A 27,194-nucleotide genomic window follows, 5' to 3' on the forward strand; every position below is an offset into this window, starting at 1 on the left:
CTAAATGATCACAATGATTGGGACGGAGCCAGGAGGAAGCCAGGAGCCAGGAACATAACACACATCTCACCAGTGGGTGGCCGCGACTTCACTGCCTGAGCCATCCTTTGCATTACCCAGAAGCTGGAGTCGTGGAGGGGAGCTGGGACTGGAACGCAGCCACTCCCGTATGGGATCCCAGACAGCATCTTAACTGCTGTACCAAGTGTCCTCCCTTAGTTTCTTCTTGAAATCATTCATGCTATGTTATAATGTTTTAAGAATAGAAACAATTTTTCAAGGAAGTCTACAGGTATAGCAGATTTATATTTTATCCTTAACAAATTGTATTTGTTCACAAACTTCTAATGCATTTTAGCCATGGAATTAAAAGGATTGCATCTCAGTGAAACTGGATTCAGAAAATCGGAGCTACCTTCTGTACTTAAGCACAGGCCCTACAATCTTTCATGATGATATGGTAAGAAAGTGTAAAGAGGCTACTCAGTGATTTGCTATGAGTTCATCAATTTATCTGCATGATATATAGGGTGTATGCAGCTAATTAAGATATAGATTTTGTAAAACTTTCAAATCGCCAAAAGATAGAATTTGATAGAGGCAATTTTTAGAAAATCAAGTATTTTCCTATATACTTTTATGCTATCAAATTGCTTATTTAAATCATTTTGGGGAGCAGGTGTCTGGCCCAGCAGTTAGAATGCTCTGTGGGATGCCCACATCCCATTTTGGCATGCCTGGGTTCAGGTCCAGGCTCTGCTCCTGCTAACCTTCACCCTGGGAGGCAGCAGGTGATGGCTTATGTAGCTGGGTCCCTGCCACCCACATGGGAAACTGAGATGGAGTTCCTGGCTCTTGGCTTTGGCCTGTGTAGGCCTGTGACCATGTAGGCTGCAAGCATTTGGGGAGTGAATCAGCAGATGGAAGTGCTCTCTCTCTCTCTCTCCCCCCTTCTTAAATGAATGAAAATAAGATAATACTTAAGACATTCATCACAACGTAGCAGAAAGGCAGTGTGTATTATTACCCCCAGTAAGAACTATGTGAAAATACTAAGAAAAAGCCCTGACAGGGAATTCCAAGCTCCTTTTATGTCACCATTCTTGTGTGTCATTTCTGTGTCATTTCACATCACAGCTTTCAACAAGGGATTGAAGAGGTGAGCTGAGTGATTCTGGCAAAATGTCCACCTGTCTTACAGTTCATGGCATCAGTAGCCACGGACCACATTTCTTCTACGAAAGTTAACTGCCTTATACTTGATCTATAACAGATACAGTACCATGAGGCTCTTTTGTTTGTGCTGGGTGGAAGTGTTCCAGAATCACACAAAGAAAGCAGAAACCCCTGCACGAGAGCATGAAGACAAATGATACTGACTGCACAGATCACGCTGGTCTGCAGTTGCGGGGGGAGGGACAGCACCCGATGTTCACCTGACAGCAGGGTCCCGCCCCCTCTCTTAGGACATGCCATCCCAGGGGGAGCACTTTCTCTCTTGCAGCGCCCTCTTCCTGGTGGTGCTGGGAACTTACTTGAGTTCCAGGGTGGCATTTTGGTGCAAGTGCGTGAAGTGTCTTCTCCAAATGGCTTCCAGCAAGGACGTCAAGTCCCGCTGCATACTCTGAAGGGTAGAATTGGGGAGCTGGAGGTCCTCGTCCCAGGTCTGATTTAAATTTGTTGCCTTCTTAAGAATTTCTATGGAGAAAACCCATCAGTCAGTTAGTCAGTCTCTCATAAGTGGACAGTACTCGAGGGAAAAACCTAGAACCTTCTTTGGTGAGGGTTGTTCTGGCCACCTAAGCTGGACTGGACCTCAAGGCCAGGCCACCCTCTGCATCCCAGTGCACTCTGGACATCTTCTAACAAAACACTCACCAACCTGGCAGTATGGCTTGATTCAAGGTCAATCTCTCCAGGTTCCCTAAACTCCAAAAGGTCACGGACTGGGTCCATCAGGATTACCCGAGTGTTCCCTTGTACTTTGTAGACATTTGCACATTGAAGTTTCTCAATAAAGACTCACTGCCTGACTAAACCACTAGTACTTGATACTACTCTTAGATTAAACATTTTCCCCAATAATCTTTTATCTTTTGCTCTATAAAATCTGATTAGCATTGGATTCTGTACTGTTTAAATCCTTATACTACAATCCATAAAGAAAAGGAAGAATCTGTTTCTGATAGCCAGAAAACTGAAAATAGTACACTAAAAGCCATAAGTGCTCTAAAAAGAGGGGACTTAAAAAGTCTGAGGATAAATGGAATTAAAGTCGTCCATTTTGGTGCAATACCTTTTGAAGTCCATGCATAGTTTTATCAAAATCCGCACTTTCCTTGGCCGGCGCCGCGGCTCACTAGGCTAATCCTCCACCTTGTGGCGCCGGCACACCGGGTTCTAGTCCCGGTCAGGGCACCAGATTCTGTCCCAGTTGCCCCTCTTCCAGGCCAGTTCTCTGCTGTGGCCCGGGAAGGCAGTGGAGGATGGCACAAGTCCTTGGGCCCTGCACCCGTATGGGAGACCAGGATAAGTACCTGGCTCCTGCCATCGGATCAGTGTGGTGCACCGGCCGCAGCACGCCGGCTGCGGCAGCCATTGGAGGGTGAACCAACGGCAAAGGAAGACCTTTCTCTCTGTCTCTCTCTCTCACTGTTCACTCTGCCTGTCAAAAAAAAAAAAAAAAAAAAAAAAAATCCGCACTTTCCATGAAGTGGTTGAAGGCCCCCTGTAGGCCCCCTGTACTGTGGATATTCTCTGGCACCAAACTGCAGCCCCAGATCCCACCAGCACCTACTCTGAGCCAATGCATTGTGGGGTACCACATCAGCTTTATCACAGCGTGCTTTGGGAAGTAAGGATTCAAGTGATAGACATAACAGAGAGATTAAAAAGTAAACAGATACATAAATACGATACATAAAGCTCTCAGTAAAAGTCTATGGCCTGGGGCCAGTGCTGTGGCACAGTGGGTAAAAACACCACCTGCGATCCTGGCATTCCACATGTGGGCTAGTTCGAGTCCCCTCTGTTCCACTTTCCATCCAGCTCCCTGCTAATGTACCTGGGAAAGCAGCAGAGGATGGTCCAATTACTTAGGCCCTTGTACCCAGGTAGGAGACCTGGAGGAAGCTCCTGGCTCCTGGGTCCTGGCTTTGGATCAGCCCAGTTCCAGTGATTGCAGTCATTTGGGGGAGTGAACCAGTGGATGGAAGACCTCTCTCTCTCTCTTTGTAATTCAGCCTTTCAAATACATAAATAAATCTTTTTTTTAAAGTCTATGGCTTGCACATTTCAGGATCCTTAAACTATGAAATACTCCAGCCACTTGGTTCTACGAAGCCCAGTGCAAGACACATTTAGTTGTACATTTAGTAAAGTGAACGTGACTCTACCAATTAAGCCCAGGCCCCTCCCACACTACCTGTGACGTCCATCTGCAGCCTCTCAATGAACGTGGTCAGGTCCTGACTGGCGTTGAGGATTCTCTCAGTTGCCCTGTTCACCTGCTGGCTACTTGTTAACACTCTGGTGAGCTGCCAGAAAAATCAGGCCTCAGGTTAGTGACTTCAAATAATATGCAAGCCTTGGTATTCCAGCTGTTATCTCTGCTAAGCAACAGAATATGATTCAGAATGCAGAGTAAATATGCACACTCATGCACACCAAGGTTAATATTTCTAGGTTGGAAATTGACTAAGTGGCTAATGAAATAATACATGGTTCACCCAGAGTGAGAAAGGATGCGGTTTTCCCCCAAGCGCAGCCTAACGGACCACCACCAAAGGGATGATTCTCCCAGCATCTACATTGTGAAGGCCTCCGTTCACGTCAGGAGTCACAGGCAGTCAGGGGCACATTGAGAAACACGTTAGGAGATGCTGCCATTGTGTGATTGTCATACACAGTGCCTTAAACAAACCTCCATGCCACAGCCCGCTTCCTGTACACCTGGAATACACTATAAATAGAGGCGTTTCCAAAAGTTCATGGAAAGCAGAATTAAAAATTCATCTTGGTGCCCAAAATCTTGAAATCTATGTGTTGTTTTTTCAGAATATGCATTTTCTGTGAACTTTCTGAAGAGCCCTCATTTATACACTTGGATTTGCAACTTCTTTGGCACAAAAATAAATTTATCTTTTAATTCCATTTTCCATGAACTTTTGGACGCTCACTCGGGTATAGAATAGGCCTATTTCTCCTAGGATCATGGCAAACAAAACAACATGAGATTAAACTACACACAATTAAATTATTCCAGCCATCAGCACTCGGGACTCATGAGATGCATGAGGCTGCTGACGGCACAGCATGGTAGGCTATTTTACAGTAACCCCCAAATAATGATAAAGGCGCAATACAGTGAACACATAAGCCAGTAACCTAGTCACATGGAATCAAGTACAATGTACCATATGTTATTAGACTGTTATACACCGGGCAGTGCAGGGCAGTCATGTGAGGTATGCACTGTGCTGGGACATTTTGTCACCAGGCCATAGCATTTTTTCAGCTCCATTGTAATCTTGTGGGACCAGAGTCAGTCAGGTGGCCTGTCATTCTAACACATCTTTAGGCAGTGCATGACTACATACTGAATACAGAAGTCAAACCTTACTCATTTGTATGGCTGATGAGAATCTGGGGAGTCAAACGCAGGCACTTTGAAGTGGGCCAGGGTTGTCCCAACCAAGGTTTGACACAGGAGTAGGGAAGTCCAGCTCAGGGGCCGTATAAGGCCTGTGAAATCATTCATTCTGGCCCTGCCACATCAACCACAAGAGGAATTCGAAATTCAATAAGTATATAGCAGGTTCATTTTTAAGTTGATAACTTGGTATGGCCTGCGAGTGAGTGATGTTATGAATGCCCACATGGCCCTGGGCAGAAAGAAAGTTCCCCACCCCTGGCTTAACAGCTGGACTCAGGCCCACAACTCAGCCATCTTTTCATCCTGGCCCTACCCCTCGGTTCGGAGCAGACAATGGAAGACAGCAAAGCGAATGGCTGATTCCTCATTACAGATGCCTTTTCCCTGGAAACCACAGAAGCTGGCCGTGCTGCAGCTAACCTGAGATAAAGAAGTGGGAGCCCAGCTCCTGGAGCCTGGGTCCGCCAGATCTGATGGGAGTGGAGCTCCGGGCCACCCCGGCAGTGGCTCACGGGGCTGGGCTCGGGAACAGCCTCTATGGAAAGAATTTACCTCCGCTTGCAGGTCGTCCGTGTGTTGTGCAACATCTTCAAGTTCACTGTTGGCCAGTTCCTTCTGAGCATTTTCTTTTAATAAAGATTTCTGAGAAGAAAGGACACCGATTTCAACACTTAAAAGTAAAATGTTCTGGTTCTTAACCAAGAACCACTTGGTATTGCCTTTGTGGCTCACATAAAAGATTCTTTCCTGGAAATTGCCATTAAAAAATAAAACAGATGATATTTACTTAAATTCTGACTGCAGCTACCTGATTCCACACTGTCATCGGTTGCATTACATTTCCTATAGAGACATCAATTTAAAATCTGGTGTGTTAAGCAGAATCTGAGACTGCTGCAATTCTTAGAGTCATATAAATTTTAATTATAATCACCAGCACCTAAAAAACACATATCAGGCCAGCATACAATAGTACTTAATAAAGGCCTTTAAAAGTATTAATTTAGTGCTTAATTTTTGCCAACACTTTTCTAATTTCTTTTCTTATTTGACTTATTTAAACCTTATAACAAGTCTATGGAGTGGTTACACTGCTGTTTAGGATAACTTGCCCAAAGTCACGGTGTTGGTAAATAATGAGAAATAACAGAGTCCACACCCCTAACCTCTGAGGAATACCTTATATAAACACAAAATGTTACATAAAGGAATGGAAAAGTAATTTAAATGACAGAAAATCATACAAAATTAGTTTAAATCAAGTATTTATCCCACTCAATACATCTAAAATACAGTTACATGCCTAAGGCCCAATTTGCCAGTAAATAGTATTTATTTATTGTGTATGCAACAATCGGAAAATACATTTAAATATTTCCTTTATTTAAAAAAATTTTCAGTATAAACAGAAATTTATTTTTCTAATTGCTTCATTTTTTGAATTTTGTATTAATATAAAGAGAACAGATTTGATGCATTCCATGGGTACAGTTCCAAGCAGACAGCCACACTTCCCTCAGTCCCCTGCTCCCCTCCATCCCCCCTCCCTCCCTCCCTCTCGTCAGCAGTTTTTACAAAGACACAATTTTAATCCACTCTTGATTCCCAGGGTTAATTCACCACTAATCATGATATTCAACAAATAAACAGTAAGAAGACTACAGTTCCACAGGAGTATAACATAAGCTAAACATGACCTCTCATCTTTCAAAAACTTGCTTGCCATTGGAGTAGAAGTAACATAAAAATATCCCTTGGGATTTCATAACCTTCCTCCTCTGCCATTATAGAGAAAGGACCACAGTCAGCAAGACTGGATCACTGAGCCAGCCCCACCCAACACACACACCGCATACACCACACACACATACCACACAACTAGAGACATTGGGCACACCTACACACAAAATACACACACCACAATGCACACCTACCCACACCACATACCATTGACTTTTATTGGTTTTTTAAAAATTAATTTTTATTAAGTGATGGCTGTTAAATATAAGAGTGGGAGTAAGAGAGGGAAGAGATGTGCAATTCGGGACATGCTCAAGCTGACTTACCTCAAACGGTAGAGTTAGAAACATACCAGGGGATTCCAATTCAATCCCATCAAGGTGGCATGTACCAAGGCCATCTCACTAGTCCCAGTGATCAATTTCTGTTCACAACTGATCATAATGATAGGACTAAGAGCCAAAGGGAGCACATAAACAAGACTAGTGTCTGCAAATACTAGCTGATAGAATAAAAAAGGGAGAGAACAATCCAACATGGGAAGCGAGATACATAGCATACCCATTGAATGGCAGATGTCCTAAACAGCACTCTGGCCTCAGAATTAGCCCTTAAGGCACGCGGATCTGGCTGAAAAGCCCATGAGAGTATTACAGGCATGGAAAGCCAAAACACTCTGGCCAAAAAAACAAAACAAAACAAAACAAAACAAAAAAAAAACAAACTTACATGAAAGATCTCTGTGAGTGAGATCCCAGTGAAAAGAACAGGTCATCAAAGAAGGAGGTACCTTTCTCTGAAGGGAGGAGAGAACTTCCACTTTGACTATGACCTTGTCTAAATATGATCAGAGTTGGTGAACTCAAAAGGCTTCCATAGCCTTGGCAACTCATGACAAGAGCCTAGGGCGATTACTGATGCCATAAACAAGAGTGTCAATCTGTTAAGTCAACAACAGGAGTCACTGTGCACTTACTCCTCATGTAGGATCTCTGTCCTTAATGTGCTATACATTGTGATTTAATGCTATAACTAGTACTCAAACAGTATTTTTCACTTTGTGTTTCTATGTGGGTGCAAACTGTTGAAATCTTTACTTAATATATGCTAAACTGATCTTCTGTACATAAAGAGAATTGAAAATGAATCTTGATGTGAATGGAAGCGGGGAGGGAGAGGGAAAGGGGAGGGTTGCGGGTGGGAGGGAAGTTATGGGGGGGAAGCCATTGTAATCCATAAACTGTACTTTGGAAATCTATATTCATTAAATAAAAGTTAAAAAAATTAATTTTTATTTATTTGAAAGGCAGAGAGAGAGAGAGAATCTTCTACTTCCCAGTGGCTGCTGAAGCCAGGAACTAGGAATTCCATGCTGGTCTCCCACGTGGATGGCAGGGGTCCAAGTACTTGGGCCATCTTCTTCTGCCTATTTCCCAGGCACATTAGCAGGGAGCTGGATCAGAACTTGAGCAGCTGAGACTCAAACTGGTGCTCCAAAATGGGATGCCTGGGGCTGACGCTGTGGCATAATGGATAAAACCGCTGCCTGCAGTGCCGGCATTCCATATGGGTGCTGGTTCGAGTCCTGGCTGCTCCTCTTCAGATCCAGCTCTCCGCTAAGTCCTGGGAAAGCAGTAGAAGATGGCCCAAGTACTTGGGTCCCTGCACGCATGTGGAAGACCCAGAAGAAGCTCCTGGCTCCTGGTTTTGGATCGGCGCAGCTCCAGCTATTGCAGCCAACTGGGGAGTGAACCAGCAGATGGAAGACCTCTCTCTCTCTCTCTCTCTCCTTCTCGCTCTGTGTAACTCCTTCAAGTAAATAAATAAATCTTTAAAAAAAAATGGGATGCCAGCATCACAATTGGCAGATAACCTATTGTACTACAATGCTGACCCTTATACGCCGACATTACCGTCCAGACTTATTTTCTGGTATCGTATTAGGACAGCTGTTTCCAAATACATAAAGGTCTGTCTTAATGAGGAATGAGAGTGGATGCTGCATTATTCCAAAAGGCAGAACAAGGGGCAAGGGGTGGAATATACAAGGGGTCTTCATAAGGTTCACAGAAAAATGCACATTATCTCTTTTCTGCAAAAGACTTGTTTATTTATTTGAAAGGCAGTGTAACACACACACACACACACAGAGAGAGACAGGGAGAGGGAGAGGGAGAGGGAGAGAGAATCACAGAGAGACAGAGAGATGTTACATCTGCTGGCTCACTCCCTAAATGGCCACAACAGCCAGTGCTAGGCCATACTGAAACCAGGAGCCAGGAACTCCATCTGGTTTCCCACATGGGTGGCAGGGGCCCAAGCACTTGGGCTATCTACTGCTGCCTTCTGGGTTCACTAGCAGGGAGCTGGATCAGAAGCACAGCAGCTAGGACTCCAAGCAGCACTCAGATACGGGATGACGGCATTGCAAGCAGCGGCTTAACCCGCTATACCCCACATTATCTTTTAATTCCATGTTCCATGAACTTTATGAAACACCCCCATACAGGAGGGCCTCTACGGAGCAGCTCTTCAGTAGTCCGTGCAATTTCACAGGGAAACCTTGGGTGAGAGGAGAGGTTTCAAGACTTGAAACTTCCCAGCGGGCAAGAGGGAAGTGAGGCAGACCGACAGCACGGCTCCTAACCCCATGCCCTCGACCCTACCTCTCCATGACACACGCTTCCAGCCACCTCCATACCCCCAGCACCTACCCGGAGATCCTGAGTTGTATTTTCCAGGTTTGACAAAATTCCGTGTGGGAGAGAAATGATGCTGCTGAGGTTCACGGAAAGAATGGCGTCACCAACATTATCCAAGTCATCCAGCAGCACGCCTGTACATTCATCATCGCAAGCTAGAGACAAGGAAAACAGAATCTGAGTTAACACAGAGCCGCCTGCCCATGGTCCCACAGGGCTCCGTGAGCCACTTCATCACCACGACCCAGATGGGCAGAGAACGTTCCATGACCCCCATGGACCAGCCCTGATGGCATCCTCACTTCCACTGAGTGATGGGTGATAGGACAAGAAAATGCTCAGCCCCTATTACCAAATGAGGATGCTGACTCATACCAGAGGGCTGACGTCCCTGGTCCCAGCCGAGCCCAAGAGGGGCCCCGGTTTGGCACGCTCCATTATCCCGCTGCAACCCTTAGGAGCCTCAGCCCATCTTTAACTCATAGCAACTGCACTGGATCCCAGCCTGGTCTGTCACCTCCTCAGAGAGTCTGCAGACACATCCTCAGCAAGGGACAAACGAGGGACACTGGGGAGAACAGCAGATTTTGGGGGGCTTTGTAACAAATGCAAAAACAATAGCAAAGAAGCTTGCCAATGCCACGGTCCTCACGCTCCTTCCTGTCTTCTCCACGAACCACTGAGAAGCAAAAATTCCATGACAGTCAGGAGCTGAAGCCATGCTGAAATGTGGGCCACACAATCGACAACCCCACTGTGCTGTTTGCTCCCCAGTGCTGATTGGTCCTTGGCTCGGATAAGGGAGACACGAACACAGCTAACCTATGACATTGGAGTTCCTGTACTTAGCACCGGAGAAATAAGGTCTGGCTTTCCAGAACCTTCAGCCTCAGCCTGAAAAGACACCACTGCAGGCTCAGCTTGGTACAAGCACTAGCAACCTGGGCTCAGTTAAAATAATAAAATATCAAATGCAATAGGAGCTTCTGCTGTCATAACCACTTCTTTCCCCAAAAAAGAAAACACATGGGATTATGAAAATCTGTCTTCAGATATTCAGGGAGAAACCCACAGACACAGCTGCTCTCCAGCACCACGTGCCGGGGTTCGCACTGCTCGCATCGCAGCCCGGTGGCCCCCGGCCGGCAGACGCACTGCCCCGACTCGCGGTCACAGTCGCTGTGAACAGAGCCATGCAGGCTGCAGTCACACTTCCGGCACCTGCCACCCAACATCCGAGGGTTTCCGTGGTAGCCCGAGGAGCACCTGCAGGAAGGAAGAGAAGCGGGTATAGACAGAGGCATCCACACCGGCGAGCAAATACACAAACTAGCTTTTACCCTAAGAATCCGACCATTTCTGCCATTTGTCCCACAAAGCACACAAGTCCATTCAGATCAGGAGATCTGGTTTAGGAAGAGTACCAAGGTCCCAGATCTGTCGTGTGCATCCAAATGGATAAGGACTCCCAAATCATTATAGTAAGTATGCCTGCTGCTTTATAAAGGCGGACGTGCCTACCGTGTCCCTGTGATGACTCCACGACATACCTCTCACAATACTGCCCTTCATAGCCTGGGGCACAGGCATCACAGCGCAGGTCACCATCACCTTCCAAGACGCACGTGGGACTGAAACTGGAAGAAAAAACTTTTTTATTTGCATTTTCAGATCTAAAACTTCAAGCCTTTCTTAATTATTTACTACTTATTACTCTTAAGATACACCCAAAGTTATTAGGATACTACTCCCGAAGTTGTGGGATTACACTGGATGATCAGACAAGCTTTTTAAGAGTTTACAACCTGTTGGACATCAAGACGGAAAACGACCATGAAATCAGTATGATTACGAACCTATCATGAATGCCAAAGATCTTCATGAGACCCCTGGCCAGTGACAGCCATGTGAACCCCTCACTGAAAGGCAACCCTGAGGACTGTAACTCATTTAGTCTCCCAAAGAAAGCTTCCCAGCTAGAAAAGCTCTTGTTCTGGGATGTACACAGACAATCACCTGGCCGAGCGGGTGGTAAGGGGCCTGAGCTTGCGCCAATATGAGAAACAGCAGGGAGAAGAGGGCTGAGCAGAGGCAGACGAACAGAATTTAACCAACTGCTGAGAGTGGCAAGGAAGACAGCCAGGGCAAGGAAAGCCAGGAGGCAGGTGCAACTAGACCTAAAGGTAGGAAGGGAGCCGTGGCAGGCTGGAAGATGCAAAGTGACAGCCACTGGAAGTTCAACAATGGACTAGGATGCGGATTCGCAGGCTTCAGCTTGCTTCTTTTCTTTTTAGCACCTTCTGCCTCCACATTTTAAATTCTTAAGGCACCATCTAGAGGCTAAGCCGGGTACCTGCAAACTACAGGAAAAACACCAAAACCCTACTGGAGTCATAGAGTTCCTATGCAGCTAGTAGGGAGAGGCTTCTAGCATGGTTGTCAGCCCCATGCCATGGAGGACTTTTTCCCTCCTAAAACAATAAAGGTTCAGACTTCAGTGGAAACAAACAAAAAAAAGGTGTGGGGGGGGGGGGCAAAGGTGTTTTATGGCCTCTCTGATCCAGAGCACACACCCCCACAATCTCTAGTGCAACTCTTAACTTACTAATGTGGGCTCTGGGGAGGAGTATAACCTTTCTTTGATGAATTAGGTAAAACAGTCAATCAGTGAGAGATGTGCAATATTATCCCCAACATTTCTCAAGCATAGTTAAGGATATGGAGAGCTACATGGATACGATTTTCTCCAACATGGCATGGTCAATCACATGCCTCCATTGGCCTTTTCTACAGCTCTGAACTGACAGATGCACCATGCTCCTTTCTCTGTGTTTGGACATTTCATTTTAGGAACATATCACAACGTATATAACCAATCCTCTCCAAGTAGATTTTTTTCAGTTTTACCCCAATTTCTTATGAGTACAAGCAATGCTAGAACACACTCATTTTTATACCCACATACAAATATTTCAATAGCACAGACCGGGGAAATGAAATGAAGTCTAAATTTATATAGAGATTTGACACACACACAAAAAGCAATGGAAACAATAAGTTTTAGGATTTTGATCGTTTTCAAGTGCGGTGTGTCCATGGTGTCTTTCCTTTGGGATTCACAACCAAACAGGAGTTACTGGGGACAATAAAACAGGAGAGTCAAAAAAATATTGAAAAGAAGCCTTCATTTTAGCACTCTAAAGAGTTGGCATCTGGTCTGTTTGTGTTCAACGCCTTCCCAAATATTCTAAGCAATAAAAAAAGTTACTTATGAATCACCAAAGAGAACCCATTGGTATTCAAATCTCTAGTCCTTTTCTGCATTCAGATGATTCTAGCCGCACAAGGTGGAAACTAGTCCCAATTTTATCACTGTGTAACATTACAGAACCTAATTAAGGACCAAACATATATAAGCTCTAAACCCATTTCCTTAAATAGAAAGTGAATACTTTTGCATCATTATTCAGAAAATTGATAACAATTTATCTCTATGCACACTGAGTTGGGGCCCCTAAGTTGGGACAATTAGTTTTAAACAAACAAAACCTAAAATCCTTTCTCCAATGGGTTCATTCTAACTCTGAGTACCAACAAGATGCTTTAATGTTCAAAGATTCTCTTCAAATGCTTACAAGAGTGAAAGCTGTCTCTCAAAACCAGTCTTTCTCAACACATGGGGAATAGTCACTAGTACAGATGTCGCAGAGAACCTGGAAAAGGAGGCTGAGAACAGAAGGGGCCCCGGGCACTGAGGAGCTGGCGGGCCAGGCTGCACCTGTGTGGACTCACCTGGCAGGGTAGTGGTAGGGACAGGTGCACGGAGAACAGTCGTTGGCCAAGCCAATCACCTTCCCAAAATAGCCGGGCGCACACACGTCACAGTGGTCTCCAGCCGTATGATCGCTGCAGTTCTGGGGCCCCAGAAAAAGAGAGGGAAACAGCTGTTAGAAATCACTCCTGGTAACAGCTAAGCAGTGCCGTGTTTCATATTAGCTAATGTTCACAATAAAATGCCTGAGGAAGGGGCAGTGTCTGTCTGTCTCTCTCTCTCTCTCTCTCTCTCTCTCTCTCTCTCTATATATATATATATATATATATCCTGGAAACATTTCTATCCCTGTGGCCTTCATGCATTGCAAGACTGCATTTCTCTAGCCCAGCCTACAAATTTCTAGGACGTTCTTCTCAAGGGAAAAACACACAGGGCCCCTAAAAGCAGTCAGCATTCAGCAACTTCAAATATGGATCTAAAATGCACAGTGACTCCCAAAACGATTTGTAACAGCGGTTTTGCACATAATCAGAGTTCAATGATCACAGCCAGGGAGTTGGAAGGGCAGAAGTGAATGGACAGATGACAAAGGTAACAGACAACAAGGGGAGAAAACTCGTGGTCCTGGACACCACTGGCAGACCCTTGCAATGACCAAATAAATCCCAGTGGAATTACAAACCGTCATTAGGACCTGTGGTCTTTCTATTCAAGAGTACATATTTTTTGAGTATAAAGGACAAGCGATTCTTGCCACCCCGAATCGATTTAAAAGCTGCTTTGCACTCTGGCCCAGTGCACCTGGCTCAGGTCTGGTGCAGCTGGGATGGAACTAGTGAGAGGATCCTCCTGCAAACTTGCGAACCAACTCAGCCTCCTCACACTTTCATCCTCAGCAGAGACGGATGATGCAGCGAGAAATCTTTTCAACTGCTTAAAAACACTACTTTTAAGTCCCTTTTAAGTAAAAAAAAAAAATCAGTATTTCTCATTTTAAAATTGTGTTCCTATTTCATAGGATGAAAATAGATTTCACTGGGATCCACTTGACCCCTAAAAATCCATCTCTGTTTGGAAGTAAAAACAGCAACCTCTTTTCTTAAAAGATATTGTTAAATGTTTGTTTTACTGACAGTATGAAACTGACCTGGAACGGATGCTAGATGATGAGAGAGAATTAAGGCCGATTTTTCAGGTTTCCCATTGCTAATACCAGTTCCAGCGTTAATAAGTTTCCCTAACATGCAATGGACTGTGGGCTTCCTGGTTTTCCAGATACTAAAGAATTGAAGACAAGTTATCCAAAAGTACTCTTGTGAAGCGACTACTACTTTTCATAACTAAACCTGAACAAGTGGATTATCTCAATGGCTCCAAAGAATAAAACTGCACCAACAGGTGCATGATCCAGGGGGTAGCAGTCTCAAGAAAATTCAGAGCTGCCCATAGTAAGCTGGGCTGCTCTGGCAGTGAGCTCGCTGCTATTGACGGCCTGTAAATGTATTAGGTAACCACTTGGCATGGATGCTGTCATTCACACCAAAAATTTGCAGGGTCTCTGATAAGAACAGAAGGGGTCACCATAGCCCTGAAATTCTCCCCTCTAAGCTCAGGCTCGATTTTCTCTCTAGAAAGGTTTTGGAGATAGGATTGGGCAGTAAGCGGTAACCAAGAATGAAGCAGCCACTAGGAGCAATCGCAGAACACAGAGCTGCAAAAAGGAGGGAAAACCCGAATCAACATGTGTTCTGCCGAGTGCCAGGAGACTGGGGGACAGTAGTCAAAAAGCAGAATCGTCACCCTGTTCCCCGGTGACCTGCACAGCCACTGGTGTACAGAAACACTCCGTGAGGTTTCTGATGGGGTCCAGGTAACAACCAGGTAACATCTGGCAAACCATTCTCACTAGAGCAAGGGGCTAGTTGGTAGCTAGCAGCCTTTGTGTAGCTGAGGCGGTCATTCATGGACTGGGTTAGGCAGGCTGTTATTTCTAGGGTACAAATCAACAGATGAGCTGTGACCTCATAGCTCTGGGTGGATTTGGGGCAGGAAAGCCAGGGCAGTAATTGAAAGGCCTTGGAATACCTAATCTCGTTAAAACGGCTACACCAAGGAAAAATGCAGCTTGACTGTCTAAGTGACCTCTAGTCCCATGATCAGTCAAGGGACCTTCCCAGCTAATTACATCCCATTTTATTTGCCTGAAATCCGTTCTCCTTAAATCCTGAAATGAGATCTTCTCATTTTCTCCATTAGCGCTTCACTTTTGCCTGGAGCGTGAGCTGATTAGAGTGAACGGATTTTTTCTAATAGTGTTGCAGCAATTAGCATCTTTATTAAGTCCATTTGACCGTGTTTGGCTGGAATAATTCTTTTATTCCACATATGTGGTAGAGGCAGCAAAGGTTAACATCTATTGTTTTCATGGAGGAAAACCACGGGGTTCCTTTGCTCTAAATTCACCTGTGCATTGCTGAAATTTAGCAGTTTTTTTCAGGGGAAATGGCCATAAACTCCCCACACAAAAGGCACCCCTGACTGAAAGCAGAAGATGGATGGAGTGGGCTGAGAGTCAGCTGGGAGCCCAGGTTCCACGTGACTGATTGTAAAGAATGAGATTTCAGGAGCAAGGAATAAATACCAGGCTACTCTATAGTCTCAAAAGTCCTAGTTGGCTTAAGCAAAGTCATGGGTGGGAGAGTTGGTCCTTGGTCAAGGGCAAGAGGCTTCTGTCCAGTCACTTGGTCTTTTGCAGCGGGCAGAGCAATTCTTGTATCTCTGAGACTAATCCTGCTCACTGGGAGGTGGCTAACAAGCATACCCCTGAATAATGTACTGTGTTATCATTCCCCGAGAAGACTGTGCATTTAAACAAATGCAAGAAGGTAGTACTTTACATAGACAGAAATATTTCCAGTACTGGCATTAACTTATTTCATAACTTCAGGTGAGCCCCCATAAAATTCTCATCTCTTTTTTTTTTTTTTTTCAATTTCAGAAGGAGGGAGGGAGGAGCCAGAGAAAGAGAGAAAGAGAATGAGATCCCATCTGCCGGTTCCCTTCCCAGATACTGCAATAGTGGTCAAGTTTGAGCCAAGTCAAAGCTGAGAGCAAGCACCTTAACTGCAGGTCTCCCACATGGGTGACAGGGACCCAACTACTCAAGCTTTCAAGGTGTGCATACATAAGCAGCCAGAACCAGGAGTGGAGCCAGAACTCAAACCCAGGCACTCCAATATTGGATGTGGGTGTCCCAAGTATTCTACCAAACACCTGCCAGATATGATTTTTCTGTATGTAGGTAAACCTAACCTCTCACTAAGGCAAGCCAGTGGGGTGCCTAGACCAGAAGTTCAAGTACTCAGTGTCTACTGCAAATTTCAGGTGAGCACCCACACAAACGTACCAGACACTTTCCAGTTTCAGGGTCACAAGCATCACTGTGGTTGTTGCAATTGCAGGGCACGCAGGGAGCAAGCAGGGGGCGGGGCCCCCTGCTAGCACCTTCTGGGAGTCTTCCTCGGTGGTACCCGGGCGCACAGTCCTGAGGGAACGCAACAGGGGAAAAAATGAACGAACAACCTGATTAAAATGCAGACAAAGGCTTTGCATACACAGTTCTTCAAAGAAGACCCACAATTGGCCAAGAAGCACATGAGAAGTTCAATATCACTGTCATTGGGAAAATGCAAGTCTCACCACAATGGCAGAGCAGCTGCAAACAAAACAACAGAAAAATCACAAGAGTTGGTGGGGACATGGAGACGCTGGATCCCTTTGTACCACTGGCGGGAACATAAATTGGTGCAATGACTACGAAAACCAGTATGCAGGCTCCTCAAAAAACTAAATTACTGTATGACTCCGCAATTCCACTTCCAGGTACATATTCAAAAGAATTGAGCACAGAACTCAGAGAGATATATGTGCATGCACACCCCTCTTTGTCCAGGGCTCAGTCTCTTGGATATGAATCCAACTGAGCCTTATGTCTGCATGAGTAAACCCGTTTCCTGCTAAAGCATCAGTGTCTTGTCTTTCCATTCAAGCACTCTGCTACAATCCTGCTCTCCCATGTAGGTGGGAAGGACCCAAGCACTTGAGCTATCACCTGCTGCCTCCTGGGGTTGGCATTAGCTGGAAGCTGGAATTGGGAATCAGAGCCAAGAATCAAACCCAGGTACTCTGATGTCAAACGCAAGCAACTTAACCCGTGTCTTAACAACTCTGCCAAATGCCCACCCCCAGAATTTCAGTTTTGCAAGATGAAAAATTTTCTGAAGACTGGCTGTGCAACAATGTACAACAATGACTGTGCCTAGCACAACAGAACGTAAGAACAAAGTCAAATTCGATGTTAGGTATTAATTCCAAAATGGAGAAAAAATGATATGATAGATGCACCCCTGTTCTGCTGATTGCTTGGCATTGCTGTCACAAGCACATTTTAACTCCAAAGTACGAGGAAGATTCTACCCGAACTCTTCCTTACCTGACAAGAGAAGCCGGCTGTGCCCGGAGGACAGACACAGTTCTCCAAAAAGGACGCCACCTCCGTCTCTGGGTGCAGCTCTTGAGCCTTCCTGCCAACTTCCAGGGAGATATTTGAGATTCTGTGCGGCGTTGAGAAGTGCAAAAGGAAACAGTGACATTTGAAAAGCTTCCAAGAAACACGGCACAGGACACAACATTTGCATCTCTATTAAACCCCAGCGTGCCTTCCGGTTTGGAGCAGTTCCCACCCATGATTCCACAGTGAGGTCCCGGCCAACATGAGAACAATGCTACTGAAAGTACACCTGAAAGAGCTCTCCAAGTACTAGTCTGGCTAAGACTTACCGGCTCTCTGTACGGCTGAAGTATTAAATGGGCGGGTAACAGCATTCTTTATACATCGTCACAAAGAAATGGCCACCGTGGTTTTCAAGCACAGAAAATAGCATTTTTCTTTTTTACCTGTTATTTTCATATGTACTTCTGAGGTACTTCATTTTATAGCCACATTAGCATGGGCAGTAGAAAAATCTACATCATAACTCACCCATTCCATACTGATACTCAGACTTTTAGTAAGGAACAGAATTACTCCTAGGCTCAAGCCTTCAAAAGGTTTATAGAAATTGGAATTAAAAGATTAAGTTTATCTGGGTACAAAAAATTAAATCCACATACACAAGGAGGGGTGTCTTTGAAAAATTCATAGAAAATGAGTATCATAAGAAAAGGTTGTGGGGCTGGCACTGTGGTGCAGTGGGCTAACGCCCTAGCCTGAAGCGCCAGCATCCCATATGGGCGCTGGTTCGAGACCCGGCTGCTCCACTTCCTGTCCAGCTCTCTGCTATGGCCTGGGAGAGCAGTAGAAAATGGCCCAAGTCCTTGGGCCCCTGCACCCATGTGGGAGACCCGGAAGAAGCTCCTGGTTCCTGGCTTCAGATCGGTGCAGCTCCAGCCATTGCGGCCATCTAGGGAGTGAACCAGTGGATGGAAGACCTCTCTCTCTCTCTCTCTCTCTGCCTCTCCTCTCTCTGTGTAACTCTGACTTTCAAATAAATAAATATTAAAAAAAAAAGAAAAAAGAAAAGGATGTGTAGATCTCAAATGTTTTTGAAACAAAATAAACTTGTATTTTAATTCCAGTTTTCCAAGAACAACTTATGTATTAATAAACACAAGGAAGTGAGTCCAATCCTTTCAGTCCCACTTCAAATAAGAAAATCATTCACAGTTCTGGAAGCTTCCATAGTACCTGCTCTGCTGTAGCCCTTGGCCATATGAAGCCTTGATGAGGATGTATTCAATGTTGCTAAGGACAGACATAAAATCTGAGCGTGTGACAGGTTTTTCAGAAACGGAATTAAAATATTTCCAAAAATTCTGTGGATGAGAAACATATGCAATTAAATCCAGAGAACAAACTCTCACAGGCATATGCTCTAACAAACAATGTGTTTCCTTGTCATAAATCTCTCCAGAAATGAACCTCGCTCTGTTTCACTCACAAGGTTCTCCTGGAACTTCCCCAGGGCAGTCTGATTTATCAAGAGATAGCACAACGCTTAAGGCAGTGCCTGGCACACAGTGAACGCACAATAAATATCTGCTGGGTGGATGAACAGACACTTCCCAGACTGGAGCAAGTCCACCAACCTCACTTTCACATCCATACAGGTGACGCTAGTGTGCCAAGAGAAAGGATTGAAGATGCAATTCTCTCTAAATTAACATAAGCTTAATGCACAAGTGTTCCCTCCTTATCCGCAGGAGCTACATTTCAAAGTGCATGTCTGAAACCAATGGTAATACCAACCCTACATGTGCTATGTTTTTTTTTTCCCTATACATGCATACCTATGATAAAGCTTAACTCAGAATTCGTCACGAGTAGATTAACAACAATAACATAATAATAGACTAATGTACTGCAATAAAATTGTCAGTACCACCACACTTGTACTTTGGGGCTATTAGCAAAATAAGTGCTACTTGAACACAGGACTGTTATTGAGACAGTGAGACTGATAACCCAGCAGGCTACTAAGTGACTAATGGGTGGGTAGTGTATACAGACAGCATGGATACACCGGACAGAGGTATGAGTCACATCCTAGGCAACACAGAGTGGGATGGTATGAAATGTCATCATGTTACATAGAATAGAATGCAATTTAAAACACTTGGATTATTTCTAGAATTTTCCACTTTGGACCAGGGTTGACCAACAGTAACTGAACTCATAGAAAGGGAAAGCAAGGATTAGGATGGACAACCAGAGAACATGAAATTCAAACAGTTTTCATCAACCTTGCTAAACCTATGGGAAATTTGATTCCAGAGTCTTCCTGTTCTTTTGTTTGTTGGTAGCTTCGTGCTTTCACTACACGCACAGGAAAGCTCGTACCTTTAAGGAATGCAGGAGGAAAGACCACACTGTTACCTCTTTCATTTCTACTTCTTGCTCCTGTCTCACTCCATTCTCCGGGGCAGGTGCGTCCATGTAAATGACGTGCTTTCTGGTCCGGCCTCCTTTGATGAGAACTTGAGGCTCCAAGTTGGAGGTGCCGATGCCATCGGAAGCATAGAAAGCTACACTGTACTTCAGTCTGCCACCATAGGCCAGGAGCTATCAAATGACAAATTGCTGCTTTACTCCTCTGACACAGCCTTGGGTTAAACACATTTCATTCTAAGTCTATCATCATACAAAAGAAATCTTGTGTCATAAAAATACATCCCATGGGTGAAATATGTTGTCTGGAATTTGCTTCACTCTAATCTAATGATTAGCTTGACCCATGTCATGGTTCTACTTGATAATACTAACAAAGCTGATTTCCTTAATAACAAACCAGGGTGGCACTGGATATTCTCATGGTTTTCAAGGTTCTTTGAATTAAATATTATCTGTATCTATAAGAACACGGGATGCATAGCTGCAAATTGTAAAGATCAGAGTGAAATCACAGATTCTGGTGTTAAATAAACAAAAATACAAGTAATTCAATTCATGACGGATGTCTCTTTTTTTTCCAAATGAATGACAGATTTTTCTTAAAAGGGCCACCTAGGCCATGGCTCCTGATATATCTCAAACAGATGTCAGTAAATAAAGTATATTTTTTGAGTGATTGCTTTAGGAAGGAGAAAAACAGCATGATTTAACTTTTAAAGACTTTAAAAATTAATGAGAAAATGCAAAGATTCATATATTTTGGGGAGATTTTTTTAGACAGGCAGAGTTAGACAGTAAGAGAGAGAGACAGAGAGAAAGGTCTTCCTTTTTCTGTTGGTTCACCCCCCAAATGGCCGCTGCGGCCGGTGCTGCGCAGGAGCCAGGTGCTTCTTCCTGGTCTCCCATGCGGGTGCAGGGCCCAAACACTTGGGCCATCCTCCATCACCTTCCCGGGCCACAGCAGAGAGCTGGACTGGAAAAGGAGCAACTGGGACAGAACTGGGACTAGAACCCAGAGTTCCAGTGCCGCAGGTGGAGGATTAGCCTAGTGAGCCACGGCGCCGCCCTGGGGGGATTTTATAAGTGTTAAATCTTTTCATCATCACATAGAAATATGTAACCACTTCTATTTGTTGGGTTTTCTTCTAGACAAATATACTCAGAGACAGAGAAGGAGAGAGAGAAAGAGAGAGAGAGCGAGAGCGAGAGCCCTTATCTGTTGGTCTTATCTTCAACAAGAGGCTGGATCAGGCTGAAGCTGGGAGCCTGGAACTCCATCCAGGTCTCCCATGTGGGTGGCAGGGACCCAAGAACTTGAGCCGTCGCTTATGCCTCCCACAGGAATGTATAATTGGAAGTGGAGTGGCGACTTCCAACCAAATCACTCCAACATGAGATTCTGGCTTCCTACCCAGCATATGGACTGCTAGACCAAATGCCAGCCCCACAGAAATGTCTTCCAGCGAGGGGACAGCACAGACGACTGGGGTTTTAAATTATGTGCACATGGCGGAGGACAGGGGCCCAGCTCCAGCTGTGCGTGTGCTTACCTGGTCTCCCTGGAACTGCTCCGACAGCCGCCAGTAAAACGGCTCTGCCTGGACATGGCGGCGGACAGTGACAGCGTCCAGCAGGATATCAGGGGCCTGGTAATGGACGCCCTCGGTTGTGCCCCTCAAGTTACTCTGGGAGACCACACGCAGAAGAGGCTGAGTGGGGTCCAGCGTCACCTAGGCACGTGAGAACGTGAGTTACCCTCCACGGTGCTGGGTCACATTCCACCATCATCTCACCATGACCAAGACAGGAAAAGCAAACACTGGGTCGTTTAAACCAAACATTGGCTTACAGTGAACTGAAAGTGCCTTCAATTGCTGCATTTAGGGTCAAACGATTGCTCAACCAGCGTGACGTCTGACTGTACGAAGGAGGCTGCTGAGATGCCGCACTTTCATCATCTCCCCAACTAATGTCTTTGAAAGATTAGCAAGGGAGCAAGATGTGGCACGCTGTTCCATGTACAGAAATACTGCACAAGTTCGTGAAAAATCAAATTAAGAGATTTTTATTGTTGGCACACAAATTCTTGAAATCCATGCAGTTTTTTCATAATATGCATTTCCCACGAACCTCTTGAAGACTCCTTGTCTGTATAGATTTCAAAATTCTTTGCACCAAAAGAAACCTATCTTTTAATTCATTTTCCATGAACTTTTTGAAGCCCCCGGTATGGTTTCTGATGCCACAAGCATAATATGAACGTTGTGTCTCGAGAGAGGCTGCAATGGGACATTTTCTGTGAGTGTGACTTACTGGCATCCTTACGTAACCCTCCAACTCGGAGCAGAGGTGGGACAGCCCGAAGCAGAAGCAAGGTCTGCACCCCAGGGGGTCGTCTTTGTGGAGGGCGAAGGTGCCAGCCCGACATTCGCTGCACTGGAGGCCGAGCACATTTTCCTACAGGGGAACGAACAGCGCACACTCACCTTTGCCTTGAAGGTAAGGAGACGTGATTTCTGAACGCACCGAAACAGAAGCAAACACAAATGCAATTTTCGAACCACAACACCGTGGAAACTCGCTGTCTCCTTGGGCAAGGTCCCAGGCCCCTCTGAACGTCCGTTCTCTCTGAGACTCCACGGCTGAGCCCCGAACGTGGCTGACTCTCAGACTCCTCTTGGGAGCTTTTGGAAGATCTGGACTCCCTGATGCGAGTCTCCTGACCGCCCCGGAATTGGCCTCAATGTCCCAGGTGGCTGTGATGGCCAGCGAGGGTGCAGATCTGCTGACTGGGTGACCCTGCTGGTGTGCTCATCTGTAGCGATTACTGCCACCACAGGACGTGGTAAGCCAAAGGCATGCAGACGGAGACGGATGTCTCCCTGACTCCCAAGCCATGACACCTGCCTGAGTTTCCCTCCCTCCTCTCTCATCACCCATCAACCCATTGCCTTCCTGTGCCCATCTCATCAACCACAGAGAAAAGACCAGACGGCAGCAGTAGCCTCACACCGAGAAAGCACACGGGGGAACTGGAACAAAATAAAAGAAATTGAAAGCTTCCCTCCTGGAAAGACAGCAAACACGAGTTTCTTTCTGTCTTGGCCAGCAGCACACACAAAAGCTGAATTACCCCACAGCTATGAAATCACAAATCTTCTTGAAGTGCTGTGCCACGTAGCCTACCTACCGGCCATGTAGGGACTGGTGCACATGTTAGGAAACTCAGCATGTTTTTCAAAGTGATCCCATCATTGAACACTTGTAACACACAGCAGCAAATGCAATTCCAGAATCTTTCATGTTAGAAGAGCACAAGACACTGTATCTCAGATGCAGGAGTATGAACTCCTCGAGGGAGAGGTCGAAAACTCCCTGCTATTGCAGGCTGTGGGAGGCGTGGTGCTGGGTCCCTTCCACACATGTGGGAGACTTGGACTGAGTTCCTGTCTCCTGGCTTTGGTTGTAACCATCCCAACTGTGGCAGGCGTCTGGGGAGCGGACCAATGGCTGGGAGGTCTCTGTCCCTGTCCCTCTGCCTCCAAACAACAATAGGAACCCCAGCTGCTTACTTAAATTGTCAAAAGCCTGAGAGTCATAATGGCAACAAAAGAGATAGCAAGTGGCGAGCTGACGGCAAATACCTTGCAAGAGCAGGCAGCGGTTTCCTCCGCACAGCTGCAGAGGCCCTGTTCCAGGTCGCAGGTGTCCGCCAACGTCCCCCTCAGGTCACAGTCACAGGGGACGCAGTCTGGGAAGTCTCTGTGCCCCAAGGAGCATTGATCACAGCTGCGTCCACCGAACGCGGACCTGCACGGGCACTGGCCAGAGATCGCATCGCACTGGTGAGTGGCCGACCCCACACGACTGCAATTGCAGGCCTGGGAGAGAAAAATGCAACCTTAACCAATGCGAAGGAGGTCCTGGGATGTCACAGGGTACACGCATGATTTACACTACGGGAAAACCCATCTCTCTCTCTCCCTGATGCTATGGGGATTCCCTTGGTCATGCGCCACAGGGGAACATTTGTGTATCTTACTGGGCATTTGTATATCTTAGTTACAGGTGCACCTTGGGCCCAAAGTAGAAATGGAGGTGAAAAGCATGCAGCAAAACTACTTTAGGGGCCGGTGCTGTGGTGTAGTGGGTGAGGCCGCTGCCTGCGGTGCCAGAATCCCATATGGGAGCCGGTTCGAGCCCCAGCTATTCCACTTCCAATCCAGCTCTCTGCTGTGGCCTGGGAAAGCAACAGAAGATGACCCAAGTCCTTGGGTCCCTGCACCCATGTGGGAAAACCCGGAAGAAGCTCCTGGCTCCTGGCTTTGGATTGGTGCAGCTCCGGCCATTGTGGCCAATTGGGGAGTGAACCAGTGGGTGGAAGACCTCTCTCTGCCTCTCCTTCCCTCTGTATAACTTTGACTTTCAAATAAAATCAATAAAATCTGTAAAAAAAAAAAAAAAGCTACTTTAGAAGTCAAGTGGATTTCCCCACTGTTTTCAAAATCCAAAATATATCTGTTTAATGAAAGAAAAGTTATGTGGCACTCTAAGCTCTCTAAGATGTGACAAGATCTCTGACTAAAGTGATTTACGACTTCCTCCTGGAAGACAGTACGCATTGCAGAACACATCTGAAAGGCACTGAGAAAGAAATTTAGATCTTCTAACCATTCGTGTCATAATCAAGTTCTTGATGAAATTCTAGAATAACGGGTTTTCTGGTGCTGCCTCTTCCACTTTGATTTCCTCAAGCTGTGAGGCGTTTCAGTATAAACCACAAAGCTCTCCAATGGGGTGAAGTGATGGATGAAAGCCAGGTAAGCAAGGCCTGCCACGGCTCAGAAAAGGCACAGAAGAGAGCGCACCTGGCACCCGCGCTCCACGTCGTGGCCCCAGTATCCATCCTCGCACACTTCACATCTCAGGCCCCTGGTGTGGGGAGGGCAGAGGCACTCTCCGGTCTGTGGGTCGCACGTGTTGTGTGTATGCGCACAGTTACAGGCTGGAACAAAGACAAGCGCTCGTTACGGGTCTGGACCATCGGTGCTACTGAAGTGTAGGAGCTGACACTACAGTGATTTCCGTGTTATTCTGCATCTAGGTCATTCTCCTATTTCCCAAAGATACTTCATGACTCCGGAGGCCCTGTGTCAGGCGACACAGCTGGAGAGAGGTGACCAGGACAGAGTGGGAGGAGTAAGACGAGAAAAGGCCTTGAGGGGTGGGGAGAACAGAGCTGATGGTATTGATCATGTATCGCCTGGCAGATGCCGTGGGAGGGACGTTACACAACCTTTCCCCCAACTCCTTGATGCAGATTCTAATTAGTTTCTCCTTCTGACAGATGAGGAAGCCAAGGCAAAAAAAAGTAAAGACAGTAATCTGTAGGCAGTAGAGACAGAACACAAATGCACGTTTGGTCCCTGACCGGGATCAGGAAATGGAAACAAAAGGTCTAAAATTCTACCCGTAAAGAGGAGGAGAAAGTAAAGAGATTAACCGGAAGTGACTCAGGTGTGCAGGTCAGGCTCAAAGCGAAGCGTGGAATTGCTCTAAAGTCGCAAACGAGGAGTTGGAAAGCTTACGTGAGCAGCCACCATCCTGGAACGCATAGAAGCCATGTGAGCACCTGTCACACTTGTCCCCAGCCACACCCGGTGCACAGTGACACCGGCCTTCATCCGAGCAGTCATCCGACGTGGAGCCTGCCGCGCTGCAGTTACAGGGCAGGCAACCATGGCCCAGGTCCAGCCCATAGTAGCCAGGCTGTTGCAGGAGAGAGGAAGAGAGATGGGAGCCAACATATGTGAAATGCAACGACTGCTTTCCAAATCACACACAGGAAATTCACAGACCCATCAAGAATGCAAGACACAAGTCCACTCCTTGGCACAAGGAGCACACCCCCTCCGGACGGGCAAGATCTTCCTGCTGTCATGAATGTAAGAACAGACACCTCACCCACAAACACCCCGGTCCCACACAGTGCTGGCGAGCACCTTACCAGGCACTGGTCACACTGCTTGCCGGTCACATGGGGTTTGCAGCTGCAGACTCCAGTCTCCGGATGGCACAGGCCAGAACGTGAGCCTTTTTCATGGCAGTCACAGGCTAAAACACACACACACACACACACACACACACAGAGAGACACAAAACACAAATCAGTGGTCACTTCTGGCTGTGGTTATAGTAAGATCCTATAACTCCCCAAGGAACAATTGTAAACATTCAATGCTTCCCATCACAAAGCAAATTATAGACAAATACACAGCTATAAAACATAATTGCAATAACTTGAAAATTCTAGAATGTTCCTCAAGAGTAAACCAAACCAAAGTTACTGGAAGAAATCATCAGAGCAACAGGCAATGTTGAAGCTATTAAGGTAACACTTTGCGAACTAACCTAACCAATTTCACTTATTCCTTGTACAAGAGCTGAGCTATCTACCTGTATTGGGAAATGTCTGTGAAAAACAGGCCATAGAGATTTTGAATTCAGTTTAGCCAGTCACTCCCACCACAAATCCCATGTGTTTAAAGGATGTCAAAGCTCAGTTATACCCTTATCTAGGAGACAGCATGTATTAATATTAGACTTCATGATTTAATGAAAACTCTTCCTGCTCTCAGTCCTGTGTGATTTGTTGCTTCAGGCATCACATTTCAGTTCCTCTGCAGTCACAACACTGATGTTAAAGCTACGGAGTCCCCCAGCTTTCCAAAGGGATGCAATTTAATGAGTCCAGAAAATATCTGCTTTATCATCATAGGGCATCCATCAATTCATACTTCAGTTCAAATACTTACCATGTTTACTGACAAAAACATAGGCTCTATTTAGACTTGTATTCAGAAAATGGGCACAGTCTCTCCTATGATACAGGTTGAGCATCCTCAATCTGAAAATCTGAATTCTGGAATACTCTAAAGTCCAAACCTTTTTGAGGACCGGCATGATGGTTCAGGTGGAAAATTCCACTCCTGCCAGTCAAAACACAGGAACACTGAAACTATAGGATAAGACTATCTTCAGACTCTGTGCACAAGGTGTATATGAAATACAAATGCATTTTCTGTTTAGACTTGGGTCCCATCCCCAAGATATCTCATTATATATATGCAAATATCCCCAAATTTGAAAAATGTCTGGATTCCAAAACATTTCTGATCCCAAGCACTTCAGATAAGGGATGCTCAACTTATAGGATGATATAAGAAAATAAAAGCATCACAAACAACAGAAAGCCCGCCCAAGCATGATGTGCGTGGCAGGTGCAATGCAGACCTGGGGGACTGGAAGGCTGGTGGTCACCAAATCCTGCCTCCTGAACTGACCAAGGCCAACCCTGCCCAAGACCCTGGGCCT

At 45.7% G+C, this 27,194-nt stretch overlaps 1 protein-coding gene across 2 annotated transcripts in view; it reads right to left on the minus strand.

Annotated features, from left to right (window-relative positions):
• Positions 1 to 27,194, minus strand: part of LAMA1 (laminin subunit alpha 1) — a 177,003-nt gene that overhangs the window by 46,085 nt on the left and 103,724 nt on the right. Inside the window, exons 20-36 of one of the 2 annotated variants that reach the window (XM_051851430.3) lie at positions 25,828 to 25,934; positions 25,409 to 25,589; positions 24,689 to 24,825; positions 23,465 to 23,701; positions 22,134 to 22,277; positions 21,371 to 21,550; positions 19,806 to 19,991; positions 18,618 to 18,745; positions 17,364 to 17,484; positions 16,278 to 16,415; positions 12,889 to 13,010; positions 10,647 to 10,733; positions 10,169 to 10,362; positions 9,109 to 9,251; positions 5,207 to 5,296; positions 3,425 to 3,536; positions 1,536 to 1,698 (exon numbers count right to left, since the gene is read on the minus strand). In XM_051851430.3, the coding sequence (XP_051707390.3) occupies positions 1,536 to 1,698; positions 3,425 to 3,536; positions 5,207 to 5,296; positions 9,109 to 9,251; positions 10,169 to 10,362; positions 10,647 to 10,733; positions 12,889 to 13,010; positions 16,278 to 16,415; positions 17,364 to 17,484; positions 18,618 to 18,745; positions 19,806 to 19,991; positions 21,371 to 21,550; positions 22,134 to 22,277; positions 23,465 to 23,701; positions 24,689 to 24,825; positions 25,409 to 25,589; positions 25,828 to 25,934 (2,470 nt within the window). Of the gene's footprint in view, positions 1 to 1,535; positions 1,699 to 3,424; positions 3,537 to 5,206; positions 5,297 to 8,507; positions 8,957 to 9,108; positions 9,252 to 10,168; positions 10,363 to 10,646; positions 10,734 to 12,888; positions 13,011 to 16,277; positions 16,416 to 17,363; positions 17,485 to 18,617; positions 18,746 to 19,805; positions 19,992 to 21,370; positions 21,551 to 22,133; positions 22,278 to 23,464; positions 23,702 to 24,688; positions 24,826 to 25,408; positions 25,590 to 25,827; positions 25,935 to 27,194 lie in introns of those variants that run through there. The other variant, XM_089305317.1, reaches the window with a different exon arrangement.

This window comes from Oryctolagus cuniculus, chromosome 10 (genome assembly GCF_051225735.1).
Source record: "Oryctolagus cuniculus isolate XC-2025 breed Fujian yellow rabbit chromosome 10, ASM5122573v1, whole genome shotgun sequence".
In the NCBI taxonomy this organism is placed as follows: Eukaryota; Metazoa; Chordata; class Mammalia; order Lagomorpha; family Leporidae; genus Oryctolagus; species Oryctolagus cuniculus.